We start from the raw sequence: 24,227 nt of genomic DNA on the forward strand, positions 1-24,227 counted from the left end.
TTGTAACTTTAAAACATTTCTGTTTTTAATCTCAATAGAGGAGTTTTCCTAAAACTACGAAAGTGAGGAAGAGGATGAAACAAACTGTGACACGACCAGCAGCATCAGCTGTGTCCACTACACAAACACCCACGCCCCCAAACAGACACACCCCCTGGGAAGAAGAAAGTCTGTGAAAAGATCAACCATTAGGTTTCCTTTTTTCATAGAGTACTAGAAAAAAACGGTATATTCAAAGCTACAAATAACAGACTATGCTTTTCATTTCATGCATCATATAAAATATTAGTTATTTTTCTTTTTTGTCCATATATTTACATATTTTTTGTTCTGTACAATAAAAGTTAAATCCACATGACATTCTTAAAAATATTTTCTGACCCATAATTACTTTGACATGAAAAACAATAATATGACAAATACAGAAAAACGAGGCATCTGTCTGTAGGACTTCTTTGAAGCCTGGATTGAAGCTCCAGACTGGATCGCCCTGCATAAATAAAATCTGTGAGTGTGACGGGAGCACACACTGAACACACAAGAAGAGGGTAGGGGAGGGGACAAGCACTGGCCCCTGTCACCGTGGTGAGGGGACCTCAACAGAGTGGAGGTCTCTGTGGGGGAAGAGTTCTGAGTATGGCCATAAAGCAGAGTGACCCGTGCTCACTGTGAGCACAGCATTGTTTTCTCTCTGACGCGCCAGTGGCTCATGAGTTCAGTGCAGGCAGCCAGAGATCCATCTATTGATCCATCCATCCATCCATCCATCATACATCACTCACTCTATAGACCAAGTTGAAGCAGGGTGGCCTCAGAGGCATAGTCTCAATACTGCTTTCTCAACCGAACTCTTCACCCCATCACACAAACAAATAGACCTGGGCTTGGTTCAGTCCACATGTCTGATTGGATGTTGCCGGGTTACTGGGGCTGTGTGCTGGAGCAGCCTGACATGCTATCTGCCCTGTGAGAGGCCAGCTGCTGCTCCTGTTGCTGCTGTTGTTGGAGCTGTTGTTGCTGTTGTTGTTGCTGCTGCTGGAGCTGTTGCTGCTGCTGCTGATGTTGCTGTTGTAGCTGCTGTTGTTGCGTGCTGGCGAAGGCTCCTTGCTGCTGCAGTGGGAACGCCGTCTGCAGGATCAACTGGGTGGACTGGTTTCCATGTAGCAGCCGAGGGCCCTAGAGAGGAAGAACAGAGAGGTGCGTGGCTGGTCAGAATAGGGACAAGTACTGGATCTACCTTTAGAGACGGTACTCTCTGGTGGTCACCTCACCTGGAGGAACTGTGTTTGTTGCTGGGCCAGCCCTTGCTGTGTGGCTTCGGCCTGAGACTGAGCCTGCGTCTGCTGCTCCTGCTGCTGAGGCTGCTGCTGGGCGATGCTGATGGTCTGAGTCTGGCCCTGCTGAGGAGCAAACGCTGTCACCACCTGGCCCATGAACATGGTCGTTGGGACCATGACCGCTCCACACGCCATCGGCCCAGTCACCAGCTTTGTCAGCAACTGAGACCCAGCAGGGAACCTGAGAGAGAAGAGGGAGTGAGGGTAGCAATGAATTAGCAACAGATTTAAAAAACGAACACACGAAAATGTATGCAAATCAGCATAGTTCTCAGCAACATCAGCCGCTGAGTGAGGCGCATACCGAGTGAGAGGAGAACATACCCTGTTGGTGGCATCGTGTACCTGATCTGTCCCGAGCGGTCCTGGGCAAAGTTTGCCACGGCAGCCGTGTTGTTGCTGCTGTTCTGGGCCAGGCTGGTGGCGATCTGGACCACATTGGCCTGGTTGGGCTGAGAGATCATCATGGTGTTGTAGAGGGAGGCCGGCAGGGCACTCTGCTGGGGCGGCAGAGAGTGAGTGGACCGCACTGAAGACTGTGAGAGGACAGAGCTTGTGTCTCGTAGCAGGTTCTGTTGTTGGGGCTGGGCCTGCTGCTGGGGTTGTTGTTGGACCGAGTGCTGCTGCGGAGTGCTGCCCTGCAGGCTACCTGCAGACACCACCTGGCCCTGCATGGTGAGAGCAGCCCCTGGCTGCATGGTGGTCCCCTGGGCCAGCTGCACAGAGCCCAGGCTCAGCCCACCTGCACCCGGCTGAAGGAACATCTGCACCAGAGCAAATACCACAGAGTAAGACTCATCTCCTTTCATAGACAAACACAGGCATAATGACACGTACATGCATCCACGCAAATGAGCGGACCTTTTGGTTCAAGTACTCACACAGTCAGTAAACCCTCTCCCAGTTCTACATAAGAGGCCCTTTTACCGCTGTTCCCCAGACAGACAGTAGGGGGCAGTGCTCACCTGTAGGCCATGGCCTTGCACCTTGTTGAGCTCTTCCTGGATCTGCCTGAGCTCCTGCTGCTGCCTCTGGATGTTGGCCTCAATCATCCTGGTCCTCTGCTCCAGCTGATCCTTCAGGTGCTGCATGGCGTCCAACTGGGTGGAGAACTGTACCATGGGCTAACAAAGTTGAAAATATGGGATGTTTGTGGACGGCTCATTATAATAAAAAAAATGTGTCACTGACTCTAGCAAAAGAAACTGCCAAATTACCGTCATGACGAAGATTTCTCACCTGGACACTGGGCTGGATCTGTAGCTGATGTGGTGGTGGTTGCGGCTGTTGCAGTTGTTGTTGCTGCTGTGGTTGTTGTTGTGGAACCATGGACGGGGCCATGTTCTGCCCTGTGTTCTGGGTGTGCTGGGAGCTCATCGATTGCTGTTGGATACAAACACAGGAACTACATTTGGAACCAAATCACTATCAAATATAGAGAGGCGGTGACCACAAGCTGAAAGAAACCCACACTGACCTGACTGCTGATGGATGATCTTCGCTGTGATGTCATCTCAATAGCAGAGACTGACTGGTATCCTGGTGTACCCCTGTCTGTCTTCAGCTTAGGTGCTAAGAAGGAAAAAACAAACACCTTACTCTTAGGATCAAAGAAGCTCTCAGGACGGATGACACCATATTAGACAAGATGGATGTAGTAATGTCATGTGGTCAGTGCTTACAGGCTGGGTTGGAGATGGCAGTGTGGGACGAGGACTTGTGGGAGCTGCGTGAGGAGGCGGAGGGCGTGCGGCTGCGGTCAAATCGCTCTAGGGCCTCCTTCAGGCTGGAGGTGTTGAGCTGGTGTTGAGACTCAGAACCAGAGTCCTGAGACTGCTGTGAGATGGAGAGACACTTTGGAAATACATCCTTCCTTTCTCCCTTGCATGAGGTAATCACTGATCTAACACAGTTGGATTGGTGAAAAGAAGGATCATACTACTGGGATTGAAGGACGCATTCAAAACCTGTAACCCCGCTGTTGCTCACCAAAGATGTTTTACAACATCCTTGTTGTCTGAGCACTTAACCATGTCTTACTCTAGTGAGAGTCACAGACATTGAGACATCTTATCCCTTAAGCTGAACAAGACGTCATTAACCAAAATCAGCCACCTCTTTATTCCTGGACTCAGTGATTTCTTATGTTCAGCGGTCAGCAAGTTCTCACATTGGTCTGATAAATGTCTCACCTTATCTACTGCAGAGATCTCTGGTGGCGACTCCTCAACAATCCCCAGCTCTCTGCGCTGTTCAGCCCTCACCTCAGCATAGCTGCACCACAAGAGAGAGACAGGGTTGAACATCATAACACAATGCCTGATGGTAGTGTATGTGATAGTGTTTAGGATATCAATGCAATAATGCTGGTTATATGTAGTATGACTGACACATATACTTGTTTGCAAGATATGCATATGAATATCATTTTTAGTGATTGGTCGATCTTTACCTGACGACAGTGTGCGTGCAGACGATGAACTCGGGCCTGGAATTCCACTGGTGGTAGGTGATGTAGTAATGGGTCTGGAGCCAGATCCACTGTTGCCCTTTGGTGAGAAACCTGTAGTAGCACGATTTCCCCTTCCCATACTGCATTACTGCAAAACACAGCGAGAGAGAGAGAGGAGAGAGATGATGTCACAGATGTGTACATTGGACAGGAAAACAAACACACTCATAAAATGTGCACTTATATAAAATACACAGATGCGACAAAAAACGGACTCACAGTGTTCGTGGCATTTGGCCAGTGTCTCCAGGTCATCCACATGGTAGTAGTCATACCCAGATGTACCCAGAACCTCAAACGGCAGGTAACCTATTATGGGCGGAGCCCTGAGGAGATAAACAATGTTATTAATGTGACAGCATAACCCATTCAAATACAATGATATACAGTTTCTCAGCCTGTAAAGCAGTAATAACACATTAAGAACCCATACAAAGCATTGTATTACCCTCTGAACATCGTGTCTACAGAGGTCCGTATAATAGAGGTTTTCAGTGGCAGTGAAACAGTAAGTACTCCATCTAGTGCTGTTGCTCCCAAACAGTTGAGACTCAGAGCTGTCTCCTCTAGAGAGCAAGCCTACTGACTGGCCCACATACAGAACACAGCAGCCAGCTAACAGAGTTGAACCAAACACACTCTCACTGGGACTGTGTTCTGACTGCTGTGCTGAGCCTCTTTTTTTTTTTTTTTTTTTTTTCACCTTTATTTAACCAGGTAAGCCAGTTGAGAACAAGTTTTCATTTACAACTGCGACCTGGCCAAGATAAAGCAAAGCAGTGCAATAAAAACAACAACACAGAGTTACATATGGGGTAAAAAAAACATAAAGTCAAAAAATACAACAGAAAATATATATACAGTGTGTGCAAATGTAGCAAGTTATGGAGGTAAGGCAATAAATAGGCTATAGTGCAAAATAATTACAATTAGTATTAACACTGGAATGCTAGATGTGCAAGAGATTATGTGCAAATAGAGATACTGGGGTGCAAAAGAGCAAAATAAATAACAATATAGGGATGAGGTAGTTGGGTGGGCTAATTTCAGATGGGCTGTGTACAGGTGCAGTGATCGGTAAGGTGCTCTGACAACTGATGCTTAAAGTTAGTGAGGGAGATAAGAGTCTCCAGCTTCAGAGATTTTTGCAATTCGTTCCAGTCATTGGCAGCAGAGAACTGGAAGGAATGGCGGCCAAAGGAGGTGTTGGCTTTGGGGATGACCAGTGAGATATACCTGCTGGAGCGCAGACTACGGGTGTGTGCTGCTATGGTGACCAATGAGCTAAGATAAGGCTGGGATTTGCCTAGCAGTGATTTATAGATGGCCTGGAGCCAGTGGGTTTGACGACGAACATGTAGTGAGGACCAGCCAACAAGAGCGTACAGGTCACAGTGGTGGGTAGTGTATGGGGCTTTGGAGACAAAACGGATGGCACTGTGATAGACTACATCCAATTTGCTGAGTAGAGTGTTGGAGGCTATTTTGTAAATGACATCGCCGAAGTCAAGGATCGGTAGGATAGTCAGTTTTACGAGGGCATGTTTGGCAGCATGAGTGAAGGAGGCTTTGTTGCGAAATAGGAAGCCGATTCTAGATTTAACTTTGGATTGGAGATTCTTAATGTGAGTCTGGAAGGAGAGTTTACAGTCTAACCAGACACCTAGGTATTTGTAGTTGTCCACATACTCTAGGTCAGACCCGTCGAGAGTAGTGATTCTAGTCGGGTGGGCGGGTGCCAGCAGCGTTCGATTGAAGAGCATGCATTTAGTTTTACTAGTGTTTAAGAGCAGTTGGAGGCTACTGAAGGAGTGTTGTATGGCATTGAAGCTCGTTTGGAGGATTGTTAACACAGTGTCCAATGAAGGGCCAGATGTATACAAAATGGTGTCGTCTGGGTAGAGGTGGATCTGAGAGTCACCAGCAGCAAGAGCGACATCATTGATATACACGGAGAAAAGAGTCGGCCCAAGAATTGAACCCTGTGGCACCCCCATAGAGACTGCCAGAGGTCCAGACAACAGGCCCTCCGATTTCACACATTGAACTCTATCTGAGAAGTAGTTGGTGAACCAGGCGAGGCAGTCATTTGAGAAACCAAGGCTATTTAGTCTGCCAATAAGAATGCGGTGGTTGACAGAGTCGAAAGCCTTGGCCAGGTCGATGAAGACGGCTGCACAGTACTGTCTATTATCGATCGCAGTTAAAATATCGTTTAGGACCTTGAGCGTGGCTGAAGTGCACCCATGACCAGCTCGGAAACCGGATTGCATAGCGGAGAAGGTACGGTGGGATTCGAAATGGTCGGTGATCTGTTTGTTAACTTGGCTTTCAAATACTTTCGAAAGGTAGGGCAGGATGGATATAGGTCTGTAACAGTTTGGATCTAGAGTGTCACCCCCTTTGAAGAGGGGGATGACCGCGGCAGCTTTCCAATCTCTGGGGATCTCAGACGTTACGAAAGAGAGGTTGAACGGGCTAGTAATAGGGGTTGCGACAATTTCGGCGGCTAGTTTTAGAAAGAAAGGGTCCAGATTGTCTAGCCCAGCTGATTTGTAGGGGTCCAGATTTTGCAGCTCTTTCAGAACATCAGCTGTCTGAATTTGTGTGAAGGAGAAGCGGGGGGGGGGGCATGGGCAAGTTGCAGCGGAGGGTGCAGAGTTGGTGGCCGGGGTAGTGGTAGCCAGGTGGAAAGCATGGCCAGCCGTAGCAAAATGCTTGTTGAAATTCTCGATTATTGTAGATTTATCGGTGGTGATAGTGTTTCCTAGCCTCAGTGCAGTGGGCAGCTGGGAGGAAGTGTTTACAGTGTCACAAAACTTTTTGGAGTTAGTGCTACAGGATGCAAATTTCTGTTTGAAAAAGTTAGCCTTTGCTTTCCTGACTGCTTGTGTATATTGGTTCCTAACTTCCCTGAAAAGTTGCATATCGCGGGGGCTATTTGATGCTAATGCAGTACGCCACAGGATGTTTTTGTGCTGGTCAAGGGCAGTGAAGTCTGAGGAGAACCAGGGGCTATATCTGTTCTTAGTTCTGTATTTTTTGAATGGGGCATGTTTATTTAAGATTGAGAGGAAATTACTTTTAAAGAACAACCAGGCATCCTCTACTGACGGAATGAGATCTATATCCATCCAGGATACCTGGGCCAGGTCAATTAGGAAGGCCTGCTCGCTAAAGTGTTTTAGGGAGCGTTTGACAGTGATGAGGGGTGGTCGTTTGACCGCGGACCCGTTACGGACGCAGGCAATAAGGCAGTGATCGCTGAGATCCTGGTTGAAGACAGCGGAGGTGTATTTAGAGGGTAAGTTAGTCAGGATGATATCTATGAGGGTACCCATGTTTACGGATTTAGGGTTGTACCTGGTAGGTTCGTTGATAATTTGTGTGAGATTGAGGGCATCTAGTTTGGATTGTAGGATGGCCGGGGTGTTAAGCATATCCCAATTTAGGTCACCAAGCAGTACCAACTCTGAGAATAAATGGGGGGCAATCAATTCACATATGGTGTCCAGGGCACAGCTGGGGGCTGAGGGGGGTCTGTAGCAAGCGGCAACAGTGAGAGACTTATTTCTGGAAAGGTGGATTTTTAGAAGTAGAAGCTCAAACTGTTTGGGCACAGACCTGGATAGTATGATAGAGCTCTGCAGGCTATCTCTACAGTAGATTGCAACTCCACCCCCTTTGGCAGTTCTATCTAGACGGAAAATGTTATAGTTGGGTATGGACATTTCAGAATTTTTGGTGGCCTTCCTAAGCCAGGATTCAGACACTGTTGGGTTGGCGGAGTGTGCTAACGCAGTGAATAACTCAAACTTAGGAAGTAGACTTCTGATATTAACATGCAAGAAACCAAGGCTTTTGCGATTACAGAAGTCAACAAATGATAGCGCCTGGGGAGTAGGAGTGATACTGAGGGCTGCAGGGCCTGGGTTAGCCTCTACATCACCAGAGGAACAGAGGAGGACTAGAATAAGGATACGGCTAAAGGCTTTAAGAACTGGTCTTCTAGTGCGTTGGGTACATAGTATAAAGGGGGCAGATTTCCGGGCGTTGTAGAAAAGATTCAGGGCATTATGTACAGACAAGGATATGGAAGGATATGAGTAAAGTGGAGGTAAACCTAAGCGTTGGGTAACAATGAAAGAGATAGCATCACTGGAGGCACCAATTGAGTCGGTCTCCGCGTGTATGGGGGGTGGGACAAAGGAGCTATCTAAGGCAGGTTTAGCTGGGCTGGGGGATCTACAGTGAAATAGTACAATTAGAAATAACCGAAACAACAATAAGCTAACCATATTGACATGGGAGAGAGGCATAAAGCAATCACAGGTGTAATTTGAGAGAGCTAAGACAACAGCTGGTAATGACGACACAGTTTGGGCTGAGGCTAAACATAAACAGGATGCGGTACCGTAAAAAGGAACAGTCCAGCAGGCATCAGCTGTATAGCTGTGTTATCATAAGGTCCGGTGAACAGCAATAGGATAGTTCGGAGGTAGTTCGGGGGCTGCTAAAGCACTAGCGAGCAAGAGGCCACGGCTAGCGTGTGCTAGCGGGCCGGGGCTAGAGACTAACTCTCTCTTACACGACATAGGCAAGTAAACACACACAGTAATGGATATAGACAGCCAGACAGCACACATTACCTGTGGTCCAAGAAGAGGAACTTCCATTCTAAGCTGTGTCTAGAGGTGAATTCTTCATTGGGTTCTTCCACAGTGCACATCTCCTGTGGGGTGAGTGAGAAAAAATGAGATTTTACATCTCATACAAAGGAAATCATTTACAGTGCTTACACTAAGGACACTTTACAGTACAACATTAGACATACTTGGTTACCTAGCTACCGAAATATGCAGTCTGTGATATATAAGTCTCTGGAATTCCAATTGTCTTACCTTGATAAACTGTGGTTTGGCTAATCTCACAGTTGCTATGAAACAGACTCGGTCCTCAAAAGCGGGCCGGAGTGACCGCTGGATCACCCCTTCCAAGCCATTTCGAGTCGAGTTAGGCACTTTAGGAGAATGGGAAAACAACAACTTAAACTGACCAAAAGTCAGAAATGACTAAGTGCATTTATGGTCACAAACTAAATACAGACCAGCTACTTGTGAACAACATTCAAAGCCTAATTTTCCCTAAATCAATATAAAGAAAATGTACCATTATTCAGGGACTTGAAGTTTCCGATGAACTTAACATACTCATACACAGGAGGCTCTTTGGGGTCGATCGTCCCTCGGAGCATGTGGCAACAGAATTCTAACTGGTTTTTTGCTGAAAACAAATGAATCATACAATAAAGCAGAGTACAATTTGATAGACTTGGTTTAAATAAACTAATCTAGTTCTGAAACAAATCATCTGCTCATGGCATGCTGTGGCCAAATAAACTTGACATAGGCCATTTAGACCATGGAAATTATAGAAACTACTAGGCAATACTGAAACAGCTCCAGTACTTACTCTTGAGATACTCGGGCGTTAGCGTCTCTCCCTCCAGTATGTGAGACGACAGGGCTTTATACACGTCTGAATGTTCCACCAGGGGCAGGAAGTTCAACAGGTTCTGATCCACCAGGTCAGACTGAAACAAACACACAATGTCAACTTTAGTCATGTATGTCATCCTTGGTCATGGATGTCATCCTTACATATTGTAGGCATTAACTCATATATATGTACTGAGTGAATACTCACAGGAAGATGTTCCAGTAGAGATGTAACACTCTCTGAGACGTAGATTATGTTCCCATCTGTCATAATTGCTAGGAAGAAGCCGTCTAACGCCTAGCAGATACAAAACAGTTGTTGAAACACCATCTACTTGCAAAATAGAATGTGAGAAAGTAAACTATGTAGAAAACAGGTACGAGTGCCACTCACCTCCAGCATCAGCTGTGTGAACTCTTCATTACTAAGAAAAGGAGGTTTCCAGTCCTGTCGGATCTCACTCGACTCCGACTGCGCAGCTATTTCTGACAGAGACACAGAGAAGAGGGCATAACTGACATGAAGTACTCACCTTGGTAAAAACACAGAAATGTTCCTATTCTTCCAGACATGTTGATGTCCAATGGCTAGGAGGAGGAGAGGTCATTACCTTTATGCTTGCGCAGGAAGTCGATGCTCTTCTGTAAGATGGTGGACTTGTCCATCTTCCGGGTGTTGCCCGGCAGCATGGTACCCAGCTCCTTGATGAGGACATTGAACTGGTCTCTGCGCTTCTTCTCAGACTTGTTACGGGACACTCTGGAGGGTTGGACATGAGAAACATAAGAATACACATACTAAGATTCTTACAAAAACAACACAATGATCCAACTAAGCCTTTGTACAGAGTTGTCTTTAATGTGGTTCTTGAGCTCATAAAGACCTCACCGTTTTGCTTTGTCCTTTTCATCTTCTTCCAATAACCCATCAAAGATACTGCTGGCGTCATCCCTGCAAAACAACCAACCATATTTATTTCGGGCCAAAACATAAGAGGTGCAGATAGAGTTGGCCAGACTGCTACCCCAGCCCAGGCATAGGCTAAATTTAGACAGAGCCCCGTGCTCTGTGACTCAGCTGGTATTGAGGCAAAACGGCCAGGAATGCAACTAATTTGTTTTGGAAGGGAGAACCTTTTGCTTACTCAGCGGACCAGGACTGACGACACTAACATGTACAGTTGAAGTCAGAAGTTTACATACACCCTTTTCAAATACATTTAAACTCTGTTTTTCACAATTCCTGACTTAGGTCAGTTAGCAATTTCCAAACGCCTGAAGGTACCACGTTCATCTGTACAAACAATAGTACGCAAGTATAAACACCATGGGACCACGCAGCTGTCATACCGCTCAGGAAGGAGACGCGTTCTGTCTCCTAGAGATGAATGTACTTTGGTGCGAAAAGCGCAAATCAATCCCAAAACAACAGCAAAGGACCTTGTGAAGATGCTGGAGGAAACAGGTACAAAAGTATCTATATCCACAGTAAAATGAGTCCTATATCGACATAACCTGAAAGGCCGCTCAGCAAGGAGAAGCCACTGCTCCAAAACCGCCATAAAAAAGCAAGACTACGGTTTGCAACTGCACATGGGGACAAATATCGTACTTTTTTGAGAAATATCCTCTGGTCTGATTAAACAAAAATAGAACTGTTTGGCCATAATGACCATCGTTATGTTTGGAGGAAAAAGGGGGTAGCTTGCTAGCCGAAGAACACCATCCCAACCGTGAAGCACGGGGGTGGCAGCATCATGCTGTGGGGGTGCTTTGCTGCAGGAGGGACTGGTGCACTTCACAAAATAGATGGCATCATGAGGAATTAAAATGATGTGGATATATTGAAGCAACATCTCAAGACATCGGTCAGGAAGTTAAAGCTTGGTCGCAAATGGGTCTTCCAAATGGACAATGACCCCAAGCATACTTCCAAAGTTGTGGCAAAATGGCTTGTGGAAGGCTACCCGAAACATTTGACCCAAGTTAAACAATTTAAAGGCAATACTACCAAATACTAATTGAGTGTATGTAAACTAAATTGTGGCAAAATGGCTTAAGGACAACAAAGTCAAGGTATTGGAGTGGCTATCACAAAGCCCTGACCTCAATCCTATAGAACATTTGTGGGCAGAACTGAAAAAGCGTGTGCGAGCAAGGAGGCCTACAAACCCGACTCAGTTACACCAGCTCTGTCAGGAGGAATGAGCCAAAATTCAACCAACTTATTGTGGGAAGCTTGTGGAAGGCTACCTGAAACATTTGACCCAAGTTAAACAATTTAAAGGCAATGCTACCAAATACTAATTGAGTGTATGTAAACTTCTGACCCACTGGGAAGCTGAAATAAATAATTCTCTCTACAATTATTCTGACATTTCACATTCTTAAAATAAAGTGGTGATCCTAACTGACCTAAGACAGGGAATTTTTACTAGGATTAAATGTCAGGAATTGTGAAAAACTGAGTTTAAATGTATTTGGCTAAGGTGTATGTAAACTTACGACTTAAACTGTACTTAACCACATTTTCATGACTTATTATAGCCTACATGAAAAAGTACACCACCAGTCAAAAGTTTTACAACACCTACTCATTCAAGGGTTTTTCTTTATTTTTACAATTTTACATTGTAGAATAATAGTGAAGACATCAACACTATGAAATATCACATATAATCATGTAGTAACCCCCCCAAAAAAGTGTTAAACAAATCAAAATATGTTATATTTCAGATTCTTCAAATAGCCACCCTTTGCCTTGATGACAGCTTTGCACACTCTTGGCATTCTCTCAATCAGCTTCATGAGGTAGTCACCCGGAATGGATTTCAATTAACAGGTGTGCCTTCTTTTAATGTAATTTGTGGAATTTATTTCCTTCTTTAATGCGTTTGAGCCAATCAGTTGTGTATTGACAGGGTAGGGGGGGGTATACAGAAGATAGCCCTATTTGGTAAAAGACCAAGTCCATATTATGGCAAGAACAGCTCAAATATGCAAAGAGAAACGACAGTCCATCATTACTTTAAGACATGAAGGTCAGTCAATACGGAACATTTCAAGAACTTTTAAGGTTTCTTCAAGTGCAGCCTAATGAATTTATTTAAATTGACTGATTTCCTTATATGAACTCTAACTTAGTAAAATCTTTGAAATTGTTGCATGTTGCGTTTATATTTTTGTTCAGTATAGTTAAGTATGTCATTATTTTTTATTTTTTATTGATTGATCATATTTAAAAGTGTGCTTTCATTAATTACATTAACAAAAATTATGAAACGAATTTACATTACTTTTCCTGACCGTACAAACCCTCATTTGACAACTTGGAACAGAGCATCATGCCATTCAGGCTGGCACATTTTCAATCAGTGCAATCTTGAACAGCCTACTGTCACTCAAAGATTCACAGACTAGTGGCAAATAAACTTGAATAATGAGTAGTCAGGAAATGAATGCCCACTCTCCATTGCTATTCAATGAAGATCCCGCCTTCATTCTGCTTTGATCAACCTTTTTTGACAGGGTGTGTGAATCTGGGCCAGCGAAAGGCTACTTTGTTTTTATAGTGGAGCCGAGGCGCAATTCCCCAAAAATTAGAAGTGCCTGTATGGCGTTCCGGACAGCTCCGGCCCAAGTCAAGTACTGACTACACACCCATATGCCATGTCTTAAAATATGCAGACAGACTGATTAAAAGTAAGTTTACATTGTAATACTTCTGACAGCCAACTTTCTAGCTCTGCCCACAATTTACAGACTTTATAGCATTCCCAGAAAGCATGGATTATTGAGTCATTATTCGTTTTACACTTAAGACATGACTGCCGTTGTGCTGTAGAATTTGTGCATTTTGTCTCTTGTATAATAAATGCTATACATTATAGTTTATACTGGATTAAGCGTACATTTTCATTAACTGTAATTTCGTTAGTTATGCTCCAACATTCCCTCCATCTTGTGCCAACATCAGTTATTTTTAAGTCTTGGTTCCAATAGTTTTCTTTTTTCTAAGAGATTGTCTGTTGGATATGCTCTCTGCAAGGTTTTGTATATCTTCCCTATCATATGAACATCCTTTTCTGACTCAAATAAGAGTCCCTCAAGGTTGCTCCCTCCAAGGTCTATTTTCACTGCACACTTCTCATTGAACAATAATTCATGAACCACTAACCAAGAGTCCTTGGAGTGGTGGGGGGGGGGGAATCATGCTAATGCATATGAGTGCTGATCTGAGCCCGTGACATTCTGTTGAATGACGTATGCGCGCATCTTGTGCCCATATTTGCCTTCATGCGTTTCTGTGTGAGTATGAGAATAATGTGGTGCGTGTGTTGTTTTTTTACCCCGGGGTGCTTCGAACAAATCAGCTTCAATTACACTCACCAATGCTATTTTTAGACGACCCCATTAAAAATCAACAATGTAGAAACTCAATAGTTTAATAGCAAACAACAAATACAGTAATGAAGAGTAGACAAGCATTTTACAACCATGTGCTGGGCGATATGGACAAAAAGTCCTATCATGATAAATGTAACTATTTTACTTGATAGTGATAAATACAACAATATATATATTTTTTTAAATGGACAGTTAGGCCTACTTTCCATTAGTGGCAGTTTTTTTGAAGTTGTTGTGCCAAGTAAGACAACAGATGGTATAGCCTATGATAGAAAAAGTAAGTTATTGCATCTAACATATCCAGGGAATGCATTATTGATATTTTAAAATAGGATCCAGAATGATCAGATTTATTTTGGGCTCTTCAGAGATGAATTTGCCGACATCTTTGTGCAGATGCCTATTGGCCTAGGCTTCAAATTTATTCCATGGAGGGCAGAGATGTCTGCAGGTTTTCGCTCCTCCCTTGTACTCGATTGATGAATTAAGGTAACTAATTACTAAGGAACTCCCCACACCTGGTTGTGTAGGGCTTAATTGAAAGGAAAAAACAAAAACCTGCAGACATTAGGCCCTCCATGGAATGAGTTTGACACCCCTGTTCTAGGCGATATTATTCACCACTGGAGGAAGTGGGAACTCAAAACACTTAGCTAGATTGCTAACTCTAAATATGTTCTTGTTGCTAGATAGATTAATCAATTAGCCTATATGGCTATCAGTAAATGTAATGTCCAACAAAACTTTTCAGTACTAGGCCAGTTGATGTAAGCCTATTCAGCGCAAATGGCGCATTCCGCACATCAAAACCAACCTCAGGTTGTAAAGTGGTGGCATGAACTCAATATTAAGATTTGAGAAATAAACAGTAGTTGCTTTGAAAACAGTCTGTCCCGCAATTGCATTTGGAGCAATGGTCATATGCTTGTGCTTTTTAGAAAGCATCTCTCCCTCCCTCTGTGCGCACAGTGGGGAGAGGGAGCGAGTGGCTCGCTCACACAGCAGCCGACAGCGAAACAGGCAGATAGTTTCATTGCAGGAATCAACATAATGCATAGGCTATTACTGTTGGCCAAATAATGGTTTTAGAACAAAAAAATGTGCAGGAACGTTGTGTAGAAAAATCACAGAAAATGACCGACCTAAGCAAAATGCTCCGGTAAGAGGACAAGGTCGGTGTTGGTAATTTTCGGTTTATCGTCCCAGCTCTATAGTACATCCCACACACAGCCAAAGACAGATAAGTACAGTCAAGCTCTGGTTTATCATTAACCCTAATGGTGTTTGCTCTCATATGAGAATGAATGGGACTCGGGAGAAATGTGAACTGATATGGATGGAAATAATAACTTTCTTATTACATTCCCCTTGCTGGCGATCAGAGCATTAACAACAACATGTCCATAAAGACACCACATGACCAAATGAAATTCCACCCATGGCACACAATTAGATCAGGCCACCTAAAGCTGGCGTGTTTTAATAAGATGTAAAACCTGAGGATTGTGTATTTAAGATGGTGGTAATAGTGTTCGGCAGGTCTAACCTCTGATTTACAGGAGGCGGAGCTCCAGATGACCTGAGGGCTCTATGGATGTGGCAACAAAACACTATTCTCCTCTGAAACCAATGGACAATGAGCAAGAGGCCCTGCTCACACAAAACATATTTACACAACCACCGTCAACATACCTTAAACTACGTGTCAAACTCAAGGCCCATTCAATCTGGCCTGCGGGTCCAGTTTCGATTTGTTTAGTTTTTGTTCGTTTTCCCCTGAAAAAAAATCTCAAATCGACATTGAAATAACAAAAAACAAATCGAAACTGTGTAGAAATAATAATGGACCTACATTTATAGTATCTTCACTCTGTCCAGCTCGCTATCAGTTGAAAAGTCATTTCTTTATTACATTGTTCAACATTTTCTTAACATTTGTCATAATTAGTTAAAGCAATGAATTTGTATCGACTCTCGTTGCTGCATATTTTCCGCCATTTTCTTCAAATCTGAAAACGTTGTGAGGCCACGCCCATTTCCTGAAGAATTGCATTATGGGCCCTAAAAGTACGGAAAGTGTCCACTGCTTGTATCCTTCGTATTTTGACGAATGTATTACGACATCCGTGAACTTTTGGCATACTACCTATATCCATACTATGACCAATAAGCATACTATACACTCAATTTACGTCACAAATAGTACGGTTAGTCTAAAGTATTCGAACACAGCTTTCATCTGACAAGACTGAATCCAAACGATACACTGTTGATTATCTGTGCATTTCACATTGTGTACTTTTCGCTGCATTTGTTAATAACGAAATCTGAAAATACTCTGGATACATTCAGTAACATAAGAATATGCATGGCAAATTTGGGGTAGGTGCAACATAAGACAAAAAAATGGGGTTTGAGACAACAACAAAAAAAGGGGTTTGAGAGAGGTCTAACTGGTGTCTACAAGTGGCTACATACAGTGCCTCCAGAAAATATTCACATCCCAGTACTTTTTCGACATTTTGTTGTGTTACAACTTGAATTTAAAATTGATCAAATTTAGATTTTGTGTCTCTGATCTACACACAATAACCCCATAATGTGAAGTGGAATTTTTTGGTAGAACATTTTCAAAATGTATGTAAAATGAAATGCTCAGGAGTGAAAATGTGCTTAACAAATCACATAAGTTGCATGGACTCATTCTGTGTTAATAATAGTGGTTAACATGATTTTTGAATGACTAGCCCATCTCTGTACCCCGAACATACAATTATCTGTAAGGTCCCTCAAAATCGAGAAGTGAATTTCAAGCACAGATAGAACCACAAAGACCAGGGAGGTTTTTCAATGCCTCACAAAGAAGGGCACCGATTGGTAGATGTCTAAAAAATTTAAAAAAAGCAGACACTGAATATCCCTTTGAGCATGGTAAAGTTATTAATTAGACTTTGGATGGTGTATCAATACACCCAGTCACTACAAAGATACAGACGTCCTTCCTACCTCAGTTGCCGGAGAGGAAGGAAACAGCTCAGGGATTTCACCATGAGGCCAATGATGATTTTAAAACAGAGTTTAATGTTTGTGATATAAAAAAAATGAATGAGGATGGCTCAACAACATTGTAGTTACTCCACAGTACTAACCTAAATATGACAGAGTGAAAAGGAAGCCTGTACAGAATAAAAATATTCCAAAACATGCATCCTGTTTGCAACAAGGCACTTTTTGTCCTGAATACAAAGCGTTATGTTTAGGGCAAATCCAACAACACAAAACTGAGTACCATTCTTCATATCTTCAAGCATGGTGGTGGCTGCATCATATGAAAAAAGTATGAAAAATGTATGCACTCACTAAACTGTAAGTCGCTCTGGATAAGAGCGTCTGCTAAACGACTAAAATTTAAAAATGTTATGGGTATGCTTGTCATCGGAAAGGGAGTTTTGTAGGATAAAAAGTAACGGAATACAGCTAAGCACAGTCAGGAAAACCTGGTTCAGTCTTCTTTCCAACAGACACTGGGAGACAAATTCACCTTTCAGCAGGACAATAACCTAAAACAAGGCCAAATCTACACTGGAGTTGCTTACCAAGACGACATTGAATGTTCCTGAGTGGCCTAGTTACAGTTTTGACTTAAAAATCAGCTTAAAAATCGATGGCAAGACATTGCTAGAACGCCATTTCCAACAACCAACTTGACAGAGCTTGAATAATTATTTAACGAATAAATGGGCAAATATTGTACAACCCAGGTGTGCAAAGCATTTAAACACTTACCCAAAAAGATTCACAGCTGTAATCGCTGCCAAAGGTGTTTCTAACATGTACAGTTGAAGTCGGAAGTTTACATACACCTTAGCCAAATACATTTAAACTCAGTTTTTCCACAATTCCTGACATTTAATCGTAGTAAAAATGTTGAGAATGATTTATTTCAGCTTTTATTTCTTTCATCACATTCCCAGTGGGTCAGAAGTTTACATACACTCAATTAGTATTTGGTAGTATTGCCTTTAAATTGTTTAACTTGGGTCAAATGTTTCGGGTAGCCTTCCACAAGCCATTTTGCCACAACTTTGGAAGTATGCTTGGGGTCATTGTCCATTTGGAAGACCCATTTGCGACCAAGCTTTAACTTCCTGACTGATGTCTTGAGATGTTGCTTCAATATATCCACATAATTTTCCTTCCTCATGATGCCATCTATTTTATGAAGTGCACCAGTCCCTACTGCAGCAAAGCACCACCACAGCATGATGCTGTCACCCCGTGCTTCACGGTTGGGATGGTGTTCTTCGGCTTGCAAGTACCCCCCTTTTTCCTCCAAACATAACGATGGTCATTATGGCCAAACAGTTCTATTTTTGTTTCATCAGACCAGAGGACATTTCTCCAAAAAGTACGATCTTTGTCCCCATGTGCAGTTGCAAACCGTAGTCTGGCTTTTTTATGGCGGTTTTGGAGCAGTGGCTTCTTCCTTGCTGAGCGGCCTTTCAGGTCATGTCGATATAGGACTAGTTTTACTGTGGATATAGATACTTTTGTACCTGTTTCCTCCAGCATCTTCACAAGGTCCTTTGCTGTTGTTCTGGGATTGATTTGCACTTTTTGCACCAAAGTACGTTCATCTCTAGGAGACAGAACGCGTCTCCTTCCTGAGCGGTATGATGACTGCGTGTTTATACTTGCATACTATTGTTTGTACAGACGAACGTGGTACCTTCAGGCGTTTGGAAATCGCTCTCAAGGATGAACCAGACTTGTGGAGGTCTACAAATTTTTTTCTGAGGTCTTGGCTGATTTCTTTTGATTTTCCCATGATGTCAAGCAAAGATGCACTGAGTTTGAAGGTAGGCCTTGAAATACATCCACAGGTACACCTCCAATTGACTCAAATGATGTCAATTAGCCTATCAGAAGCTTCTAAAGCCATGACATCATTTTCTGGAATTTTCCAAGCTGTTTAAAGGCACAGTCAACTTAGTGTATGTGAACTTCTGACCCACTGGAATTGTGATACAGTGAATTATAAGTGAAATAATCTGTCTGTAAACAATTGTTGGAAAAATTACTTGTGTCATGCACAAAGTAGATGTCCTAACCGACTTGCCAAAACTATAGTTTGCTAACAAGAAATGTGTGGAGTGGTTGAAAAACGAGTTTTAATGACTCCAACCTAAGTGTATGTAAACTTCTGACTTCAACTGTATTCTCTCAAGATATTTTTTATTTTATTTTTTATAAATGTTAGAATTTTTCTTACACATTGACATTAGAGTATTTTGTGTAGATCGTTACCAAAAATGACAATTAAATCAATTTTAATCCCACTTCTTAACACAAATGTGGAAAAAGTTGAGGGGTGTGAATACTTTCTGAAGGCACTGTACCTCTTCAAAGTGTGCACTGTTCCTACATCATTTCAATGCACTTTTATGGCTCAAAGAAGAGTCTTCAACTATAAGGTACTATTTTGAGCTCTCAGCTGTGCTGTTGAGGAACTAGAGCAAGCAGACTTGTAGTTGTTTTCTTTGGAACACAGCCCAGCATCGCCGCCATCACACAATTACTGTTGTTGTTTACACATTCCAAAAACGGTCCATTATAAATCACAATCTGGTCAGGTGGGCATAATTTGAAAGCATGTTCTATTGCCAACATGGCTAGCTAAGTTGCAAAATACGATCTTACAGTGTTAGGCTTTCACATAGAAAAGAGTCACGAGTGCATTCAGATGCGTGTTCCCCACCAAATTTCTTCACAATACCACAGACATAGGCTCATTCTGTTCAGAACAACCCAGGGTATGACACCATGTCATCTTGTAACTGTACATCAAGCATAGTGATCATAAACGTTGACACTGTATATGAAATGAGTTTTATGGCATGGAAATGTGAAGTGCAGATTTGGACTAACAGGTGTTTGGCTTGCTTGTATGACATCAAAGTGGTATTTATTATAATCCTTAATGTCTCATCTTTCAAATTACATTGAGTCCTCTTAATTTACAGCATTTCCCTCACTCAGACAAAAAAAAAGATGGGGCAACTTCTTGTCACATGCAGTGTTCACGTTCAGAACCGCTGTCAGTGTTCAGAACCCTTGAGCTGATGTCATGCATAGCATGTTTCTGTACAGCCACTGCATTCCAATTTAGGCGAATATCAGCGTCCAAATCTGCTATTTGAACCTGTATATGGGTATGAGTGTAGAGAGTTAACCAGGCAAGTCCATTAAGAACAACTGCTTATTTAAAATGATGACCTGGCAAGGTATAGTATATCCCTGCCAGGAGAGACTGAGGATATACTCCATAGTGAACAACAGCCATAAACTCAGCAGGGTACTTCTAGGAACCCAACTTCTCCTTCTAGGAAACCATTTGCTTTTGATTGGCAAAATTAAGCCCCTCCTTCAGCATGAGGTCATGTTCCATACTCTCTACTGACCCCCCACCGCACCCCCGCCTCCCCAGCTCTAATGACAGTAGCGGGGGAGTTCAGTGGTGCCGACAGAAGCCCCAGCCCGGGCCCCTCTGTCACATGAGACGGCACACACACACACCAGGGGAAGTGTAAAAACACCACCCACTCAAAATGGAGCAGGGCTGAGTGGCATGCTAATCCTGGGATTAAGGCGGGAGATCCCGTGCTGGTGGGACATTCCTGCTGTCACTCAGCTACCCCAGCCAGTTAAAACAGGTCTAGAGACACTGAGTCCACCCACACACAGGACAGTCACACACACCTAAAAGGTCCACCAAATGTTGCTTGAAATCACCATGGCGCCTGAGTGCAGGCAAGGTAAAGTACCGATTGAGAACATTTAAAAAACATGTTATTTTATAGATTTTTAGCCACAGGTGATTTGACAGATAGCGTTTCAGTGACCAGTTTGATGAGCAGGTAGGGTAGGATATCTACACTACCGGTCGAAAGTTTTAGAACACCTACTCATTCAAGGGTTTTTCTTAATTTTTACTATTTTCTACATTGTAGAATAATAGTGAAGACATCAAAACTATGAAATAACACATATGGAATCATGTAGTAACCAAAAAAGTGTTCAACAAATCAAAATATATTTTATATTTGAGATTCTTCAAATAGCCACCCTTTGCCTTAATGACAGCTTTGCACACTCTTGGCATTCTCTCAACCAGCTTCACCTGGAACGCTTTTCCAACAGTCTTGAAGGAGTTCCCACATATGCTGAGCATTTCTTGGCTGCTTTTCCTTCACTCTGCGGTCCGACTCATCCCAAACCATCTCAATTTGGTTGAGGTCGGGGGATTGTGGAGGCCAGGTCATCTGATGCAGCACTCCATCACTCTCCTTCTTGGTCAAATAGCCCTTACACAGCCTGGAGGTGTGTTGGGTCATTGTCCTGTTGAAAAACAAATGATAGTCCCACTAAGCCCAAACCGGATAGGATGGCGTATCGCTGCAGAATGCTGTGGTAGCCATGCTGGTTAAGTGTGCCTTGAATTCTAAATAAATAATAGACAGTGTCACCAGCAAAGCACCCCCACACCATAAACCCTCCTCCTCCATGCTTTACGGTTGGAAATACACATGCAGAGATCATCCGTTCACCCACACCGCTTCTCACAAAGACACAGCGGTTGGAACCAAAAATCTCCAATTTGGACTCCAGACCAAAGGACACATTTCCACCGGTCTAATGTCCATTGCTCGTGTTTCTTGGCCCAAGCAAGTCTCCTCTTCTTATTGGTGTCATTTTAGTAGTGGTTTCATCTCCTCTAAACAGTTGAACTCTGTGAAGCATTTATTTGGGCTGCAATTTCTGAGGCAGGTAACTCTAATTAACTTATTCTCTGCAGTAGAGGTAACTCTGGGTCTTCCTTTCCTGTGGCGGTCCTCATGAGAGCCAGTTTCATCATAGCGCTTGATGGTTTTTGCAACTGCGCTTGAAGAAACGTTCAAAGTTCTTGACCTTTTACATATTGACTGACCTTCATGTCTTAAAGTAATGATGGACTGTCGTTTCTCTTTGCTTATTTGAGCTGTTCATGGACTTGGTCTTTTACCAAATAGGGCTATCTTCTGTATACCTTGTCACAACACAACTGATTGGCTCAAACGCATTAAGGAAATAAATTCCACAAATTAACTTTTAAGAAGGCACACCTGTTAAATCAAATACATTCCAGGTGACTACCTCATGAAGCGGGTTGAGAGAATGCCAAGAGTGTGCAAAGCTGTCATCAAGGCAAAGGGTGGCTATTTGAAGAATCTCAAATATAAAATATTTTTATTTGTTGAACACATTTTTGGATACTACAGGATTCCATGTGTTATTTCATAGTTTTGATGTCTTCACTATTATTCTACAATGTAGAAAATACTAAAAAATCTAGAAAAACCCTTGAATGAGTAGGTTCTAAAACTTTTGACCGGTAGTTCATTTCTCTCAAGTGTAGGAGGAGATTGGTAGACTGACTCACCCGCCTATACTGGAAGTCATCTTGTAGCCTGTTCAGGGTAGCAGTTGTGGAGAGGGGCCTTTTAATCGTGAGGTAGACATTTGTGAATGAACCTGTCAGAAAAAGCGAGATTAACAGTGAAATTACAGTACATGGCCTGAAACTAAAAATAATGTTTATCACACAGAATAACCCACAGCCTCCATTCCTGAAGGGCAGCAGCACCCGGCCCAACCTTACCTCCTGTCTAGCCGACTCTGTGGGAGGATAAAGAGTGTGGTGTAGGATGAAGGTCCAGCCTGTGTGGAGGCACTGTGGGGATGGCAGAGGTCTGTGTGCCCCCTAGGGGAGGAGGGTAGTTACGAGAGTCACTGGGAGGATCCTGTGTCAAAGGCCAGCGGTTGTCAATGGCTCCTTGCTGAGCTGAGCTTTCCGCCGGGTTTGGGTGTGGACGTACCACATGACAGCTACATCGGATGCTCTAACTGGTTACGGAACAGAATACATTACATGAGTGAACCTGTAGAGTGTTCTATTTACTCAATCCCAAATCAACCATAGCCTCTGTACCCTAGGTTCTTGTCTATCTGCAATGAATGATTGGAGAAATGTTATATGGCGAAAATTCCAACTAGCATATCAGTGGGTTAAGTGGAGCTATATTTCTTATTTGCCTAGGGGTAGGGTCTAGGGGTCCATCTGGGACTGGCTGTAAATCAAACTGATTAGTACAGAGCAGAGGTGAGCACTTACCGATCACATGGTTCGTCTGGCGCCGCTATGGCACTGGACTAGAAAATATATGTTTTTCTTCAGGGATCTAAAATAAGAAAACACATGACATATACCCTGAAACACGCACATCCTTAAACCCTGAAACAGACACACAAATAACCTTACATATAGATGCACACATAACCTTATATCCTTAGAGATGACACATGATGATGGGAAAGCTGATTCAAAAGAGCCAGACAGGCCACAAAAGCCACAGCCTCAAATACGCAACCAAAAACACAAACTGACATGACAAAATCCTGGTATAGACACAGGCCCTTCTCTAAACTGGTTAGCGATCCTAATAATACCTACTTGTGCCAATGCAAGGACGTCAACAATGGAGCTCGACTGAACAATATAAGTCGCTAATAGTGAGCTTTCCTAAAATGACCAGTATCATGATTCATCCCATTCTGACCCAACAGATTGCAATGCTTTCACACAAACTGGACCAATGCCTGGATAGAACAGACCATTAGAGAGTTAAAGTGAATCCTTTCCAAAATGTTAAACTATGAACATATTTTGAGGAGAGAAAGAGAGCGACCGAGAGAGACCAAGACACAGAGACAGACATTGGGGTGTGGTGGCTGTGGCGGAGTGTCTAGGTGAATGAGGGGAGTGCTGTGGCATCTGTAGAGCATCTACAGATGGACTACCCAAATAAAGTGTGACCCCAAGTGCCTAAATGGAAGGGGGAGGTGCCATTATCATGGCCCATTGACTTTCAACTCTGCCCATTTTTCTGCTCTCTGCACGTGACAGATACATTTGACCTGCACAGGCAGCACGACACACAGGCTCTCACACACAAACACATCACATAACACAGAGAATGAAGGTTCTGTCCATAACATACAATGTGAGGGTCTCTGTCGATAACATAAGGTTACAGGTTTAATGAATTGTCAACGTGACCATGTATGTAACAGCAGCAGCAGCGTTTCTAGCCACCTTATGTAATCTGGCAACAAGGTCGCCATCTGATTGGTCCAGAAACCGATGGGTTGGGCCAGAGTCAGAACATGTGGGTAAAGCAGCGATTTGAAAATTGGTCATTGGCTTTGATACTTTGATACTCAGAGGACCTATCACGTCTGAGACACTCAGAATCACTGTTGACTCCCCTCGTCACCACAAACGACTTAAATGATGGCCGTCTCAGACTCAAGTATGTATCGAACGACAGAGCAGCGGAATAATTTAGTGCGAGTCATCAGGCTATAAATAAAGTG

General features: G+C 43.2%; 1 protein-coding gene across 1 annotated transcript; it reads right to left on the bottom strand.

Moving 5' to 3' along the window:
* Positions 1 to 921: 921 nt before the first annotated feature.
* Positions 922 to 22,674, bottom strand: LOC311131057 (circadian locomoter output cycles protein kaput-like; the record flags this gene model as incomplete). Its single annotated transcript, XM_084163876.1, has 20 exons — positions 922 to 1,176; positions 1,272 to 1,518; positions 1,683 to 2,101; positions 2,303 to 2,461; positions 2,577 to 2,720; positions 2,815 to 2,909; positions 3,020 to 3,173; positions 3,530 to 3,611; positions 3,790 to 3,937; positions 4,069 to 4,175; positions 8,499 to 8,581; positions 8,751 to 8,869; positions 9,019 to 9,132; positions 9,322 to 9,442; positions 9,556 to 9,645; positions 9,742 to 9,833; positions 9,959 to 10,107; positions 10,237 to 10,299; positions 22,453 to 22,554; positions 22,670 to 22,674. 20 exons carry the CDS (start codon positions 22,672 to 22,674, stop codon positions 922 to 924), a joined length of 2,748 nt encoding a protein of 915 aa, XP_084020002.1.
* Between the last annotated feature and the right edge of the window lie 1,553 nt (positions 22,675 to 24,227).

The sequence above is a fragment of the Coregonus lavaretus genome, assembly GCF_964263955.1.
Source record: "Coregonus lavaretus genome assembly, chromosome: 6".
Lineage (NCBI taxonomy): Eukaryota > Metazoa > Chordata > Actinopteri > Salmoniformes > Salmonidae > Coregonus > Coregonus lavaretus.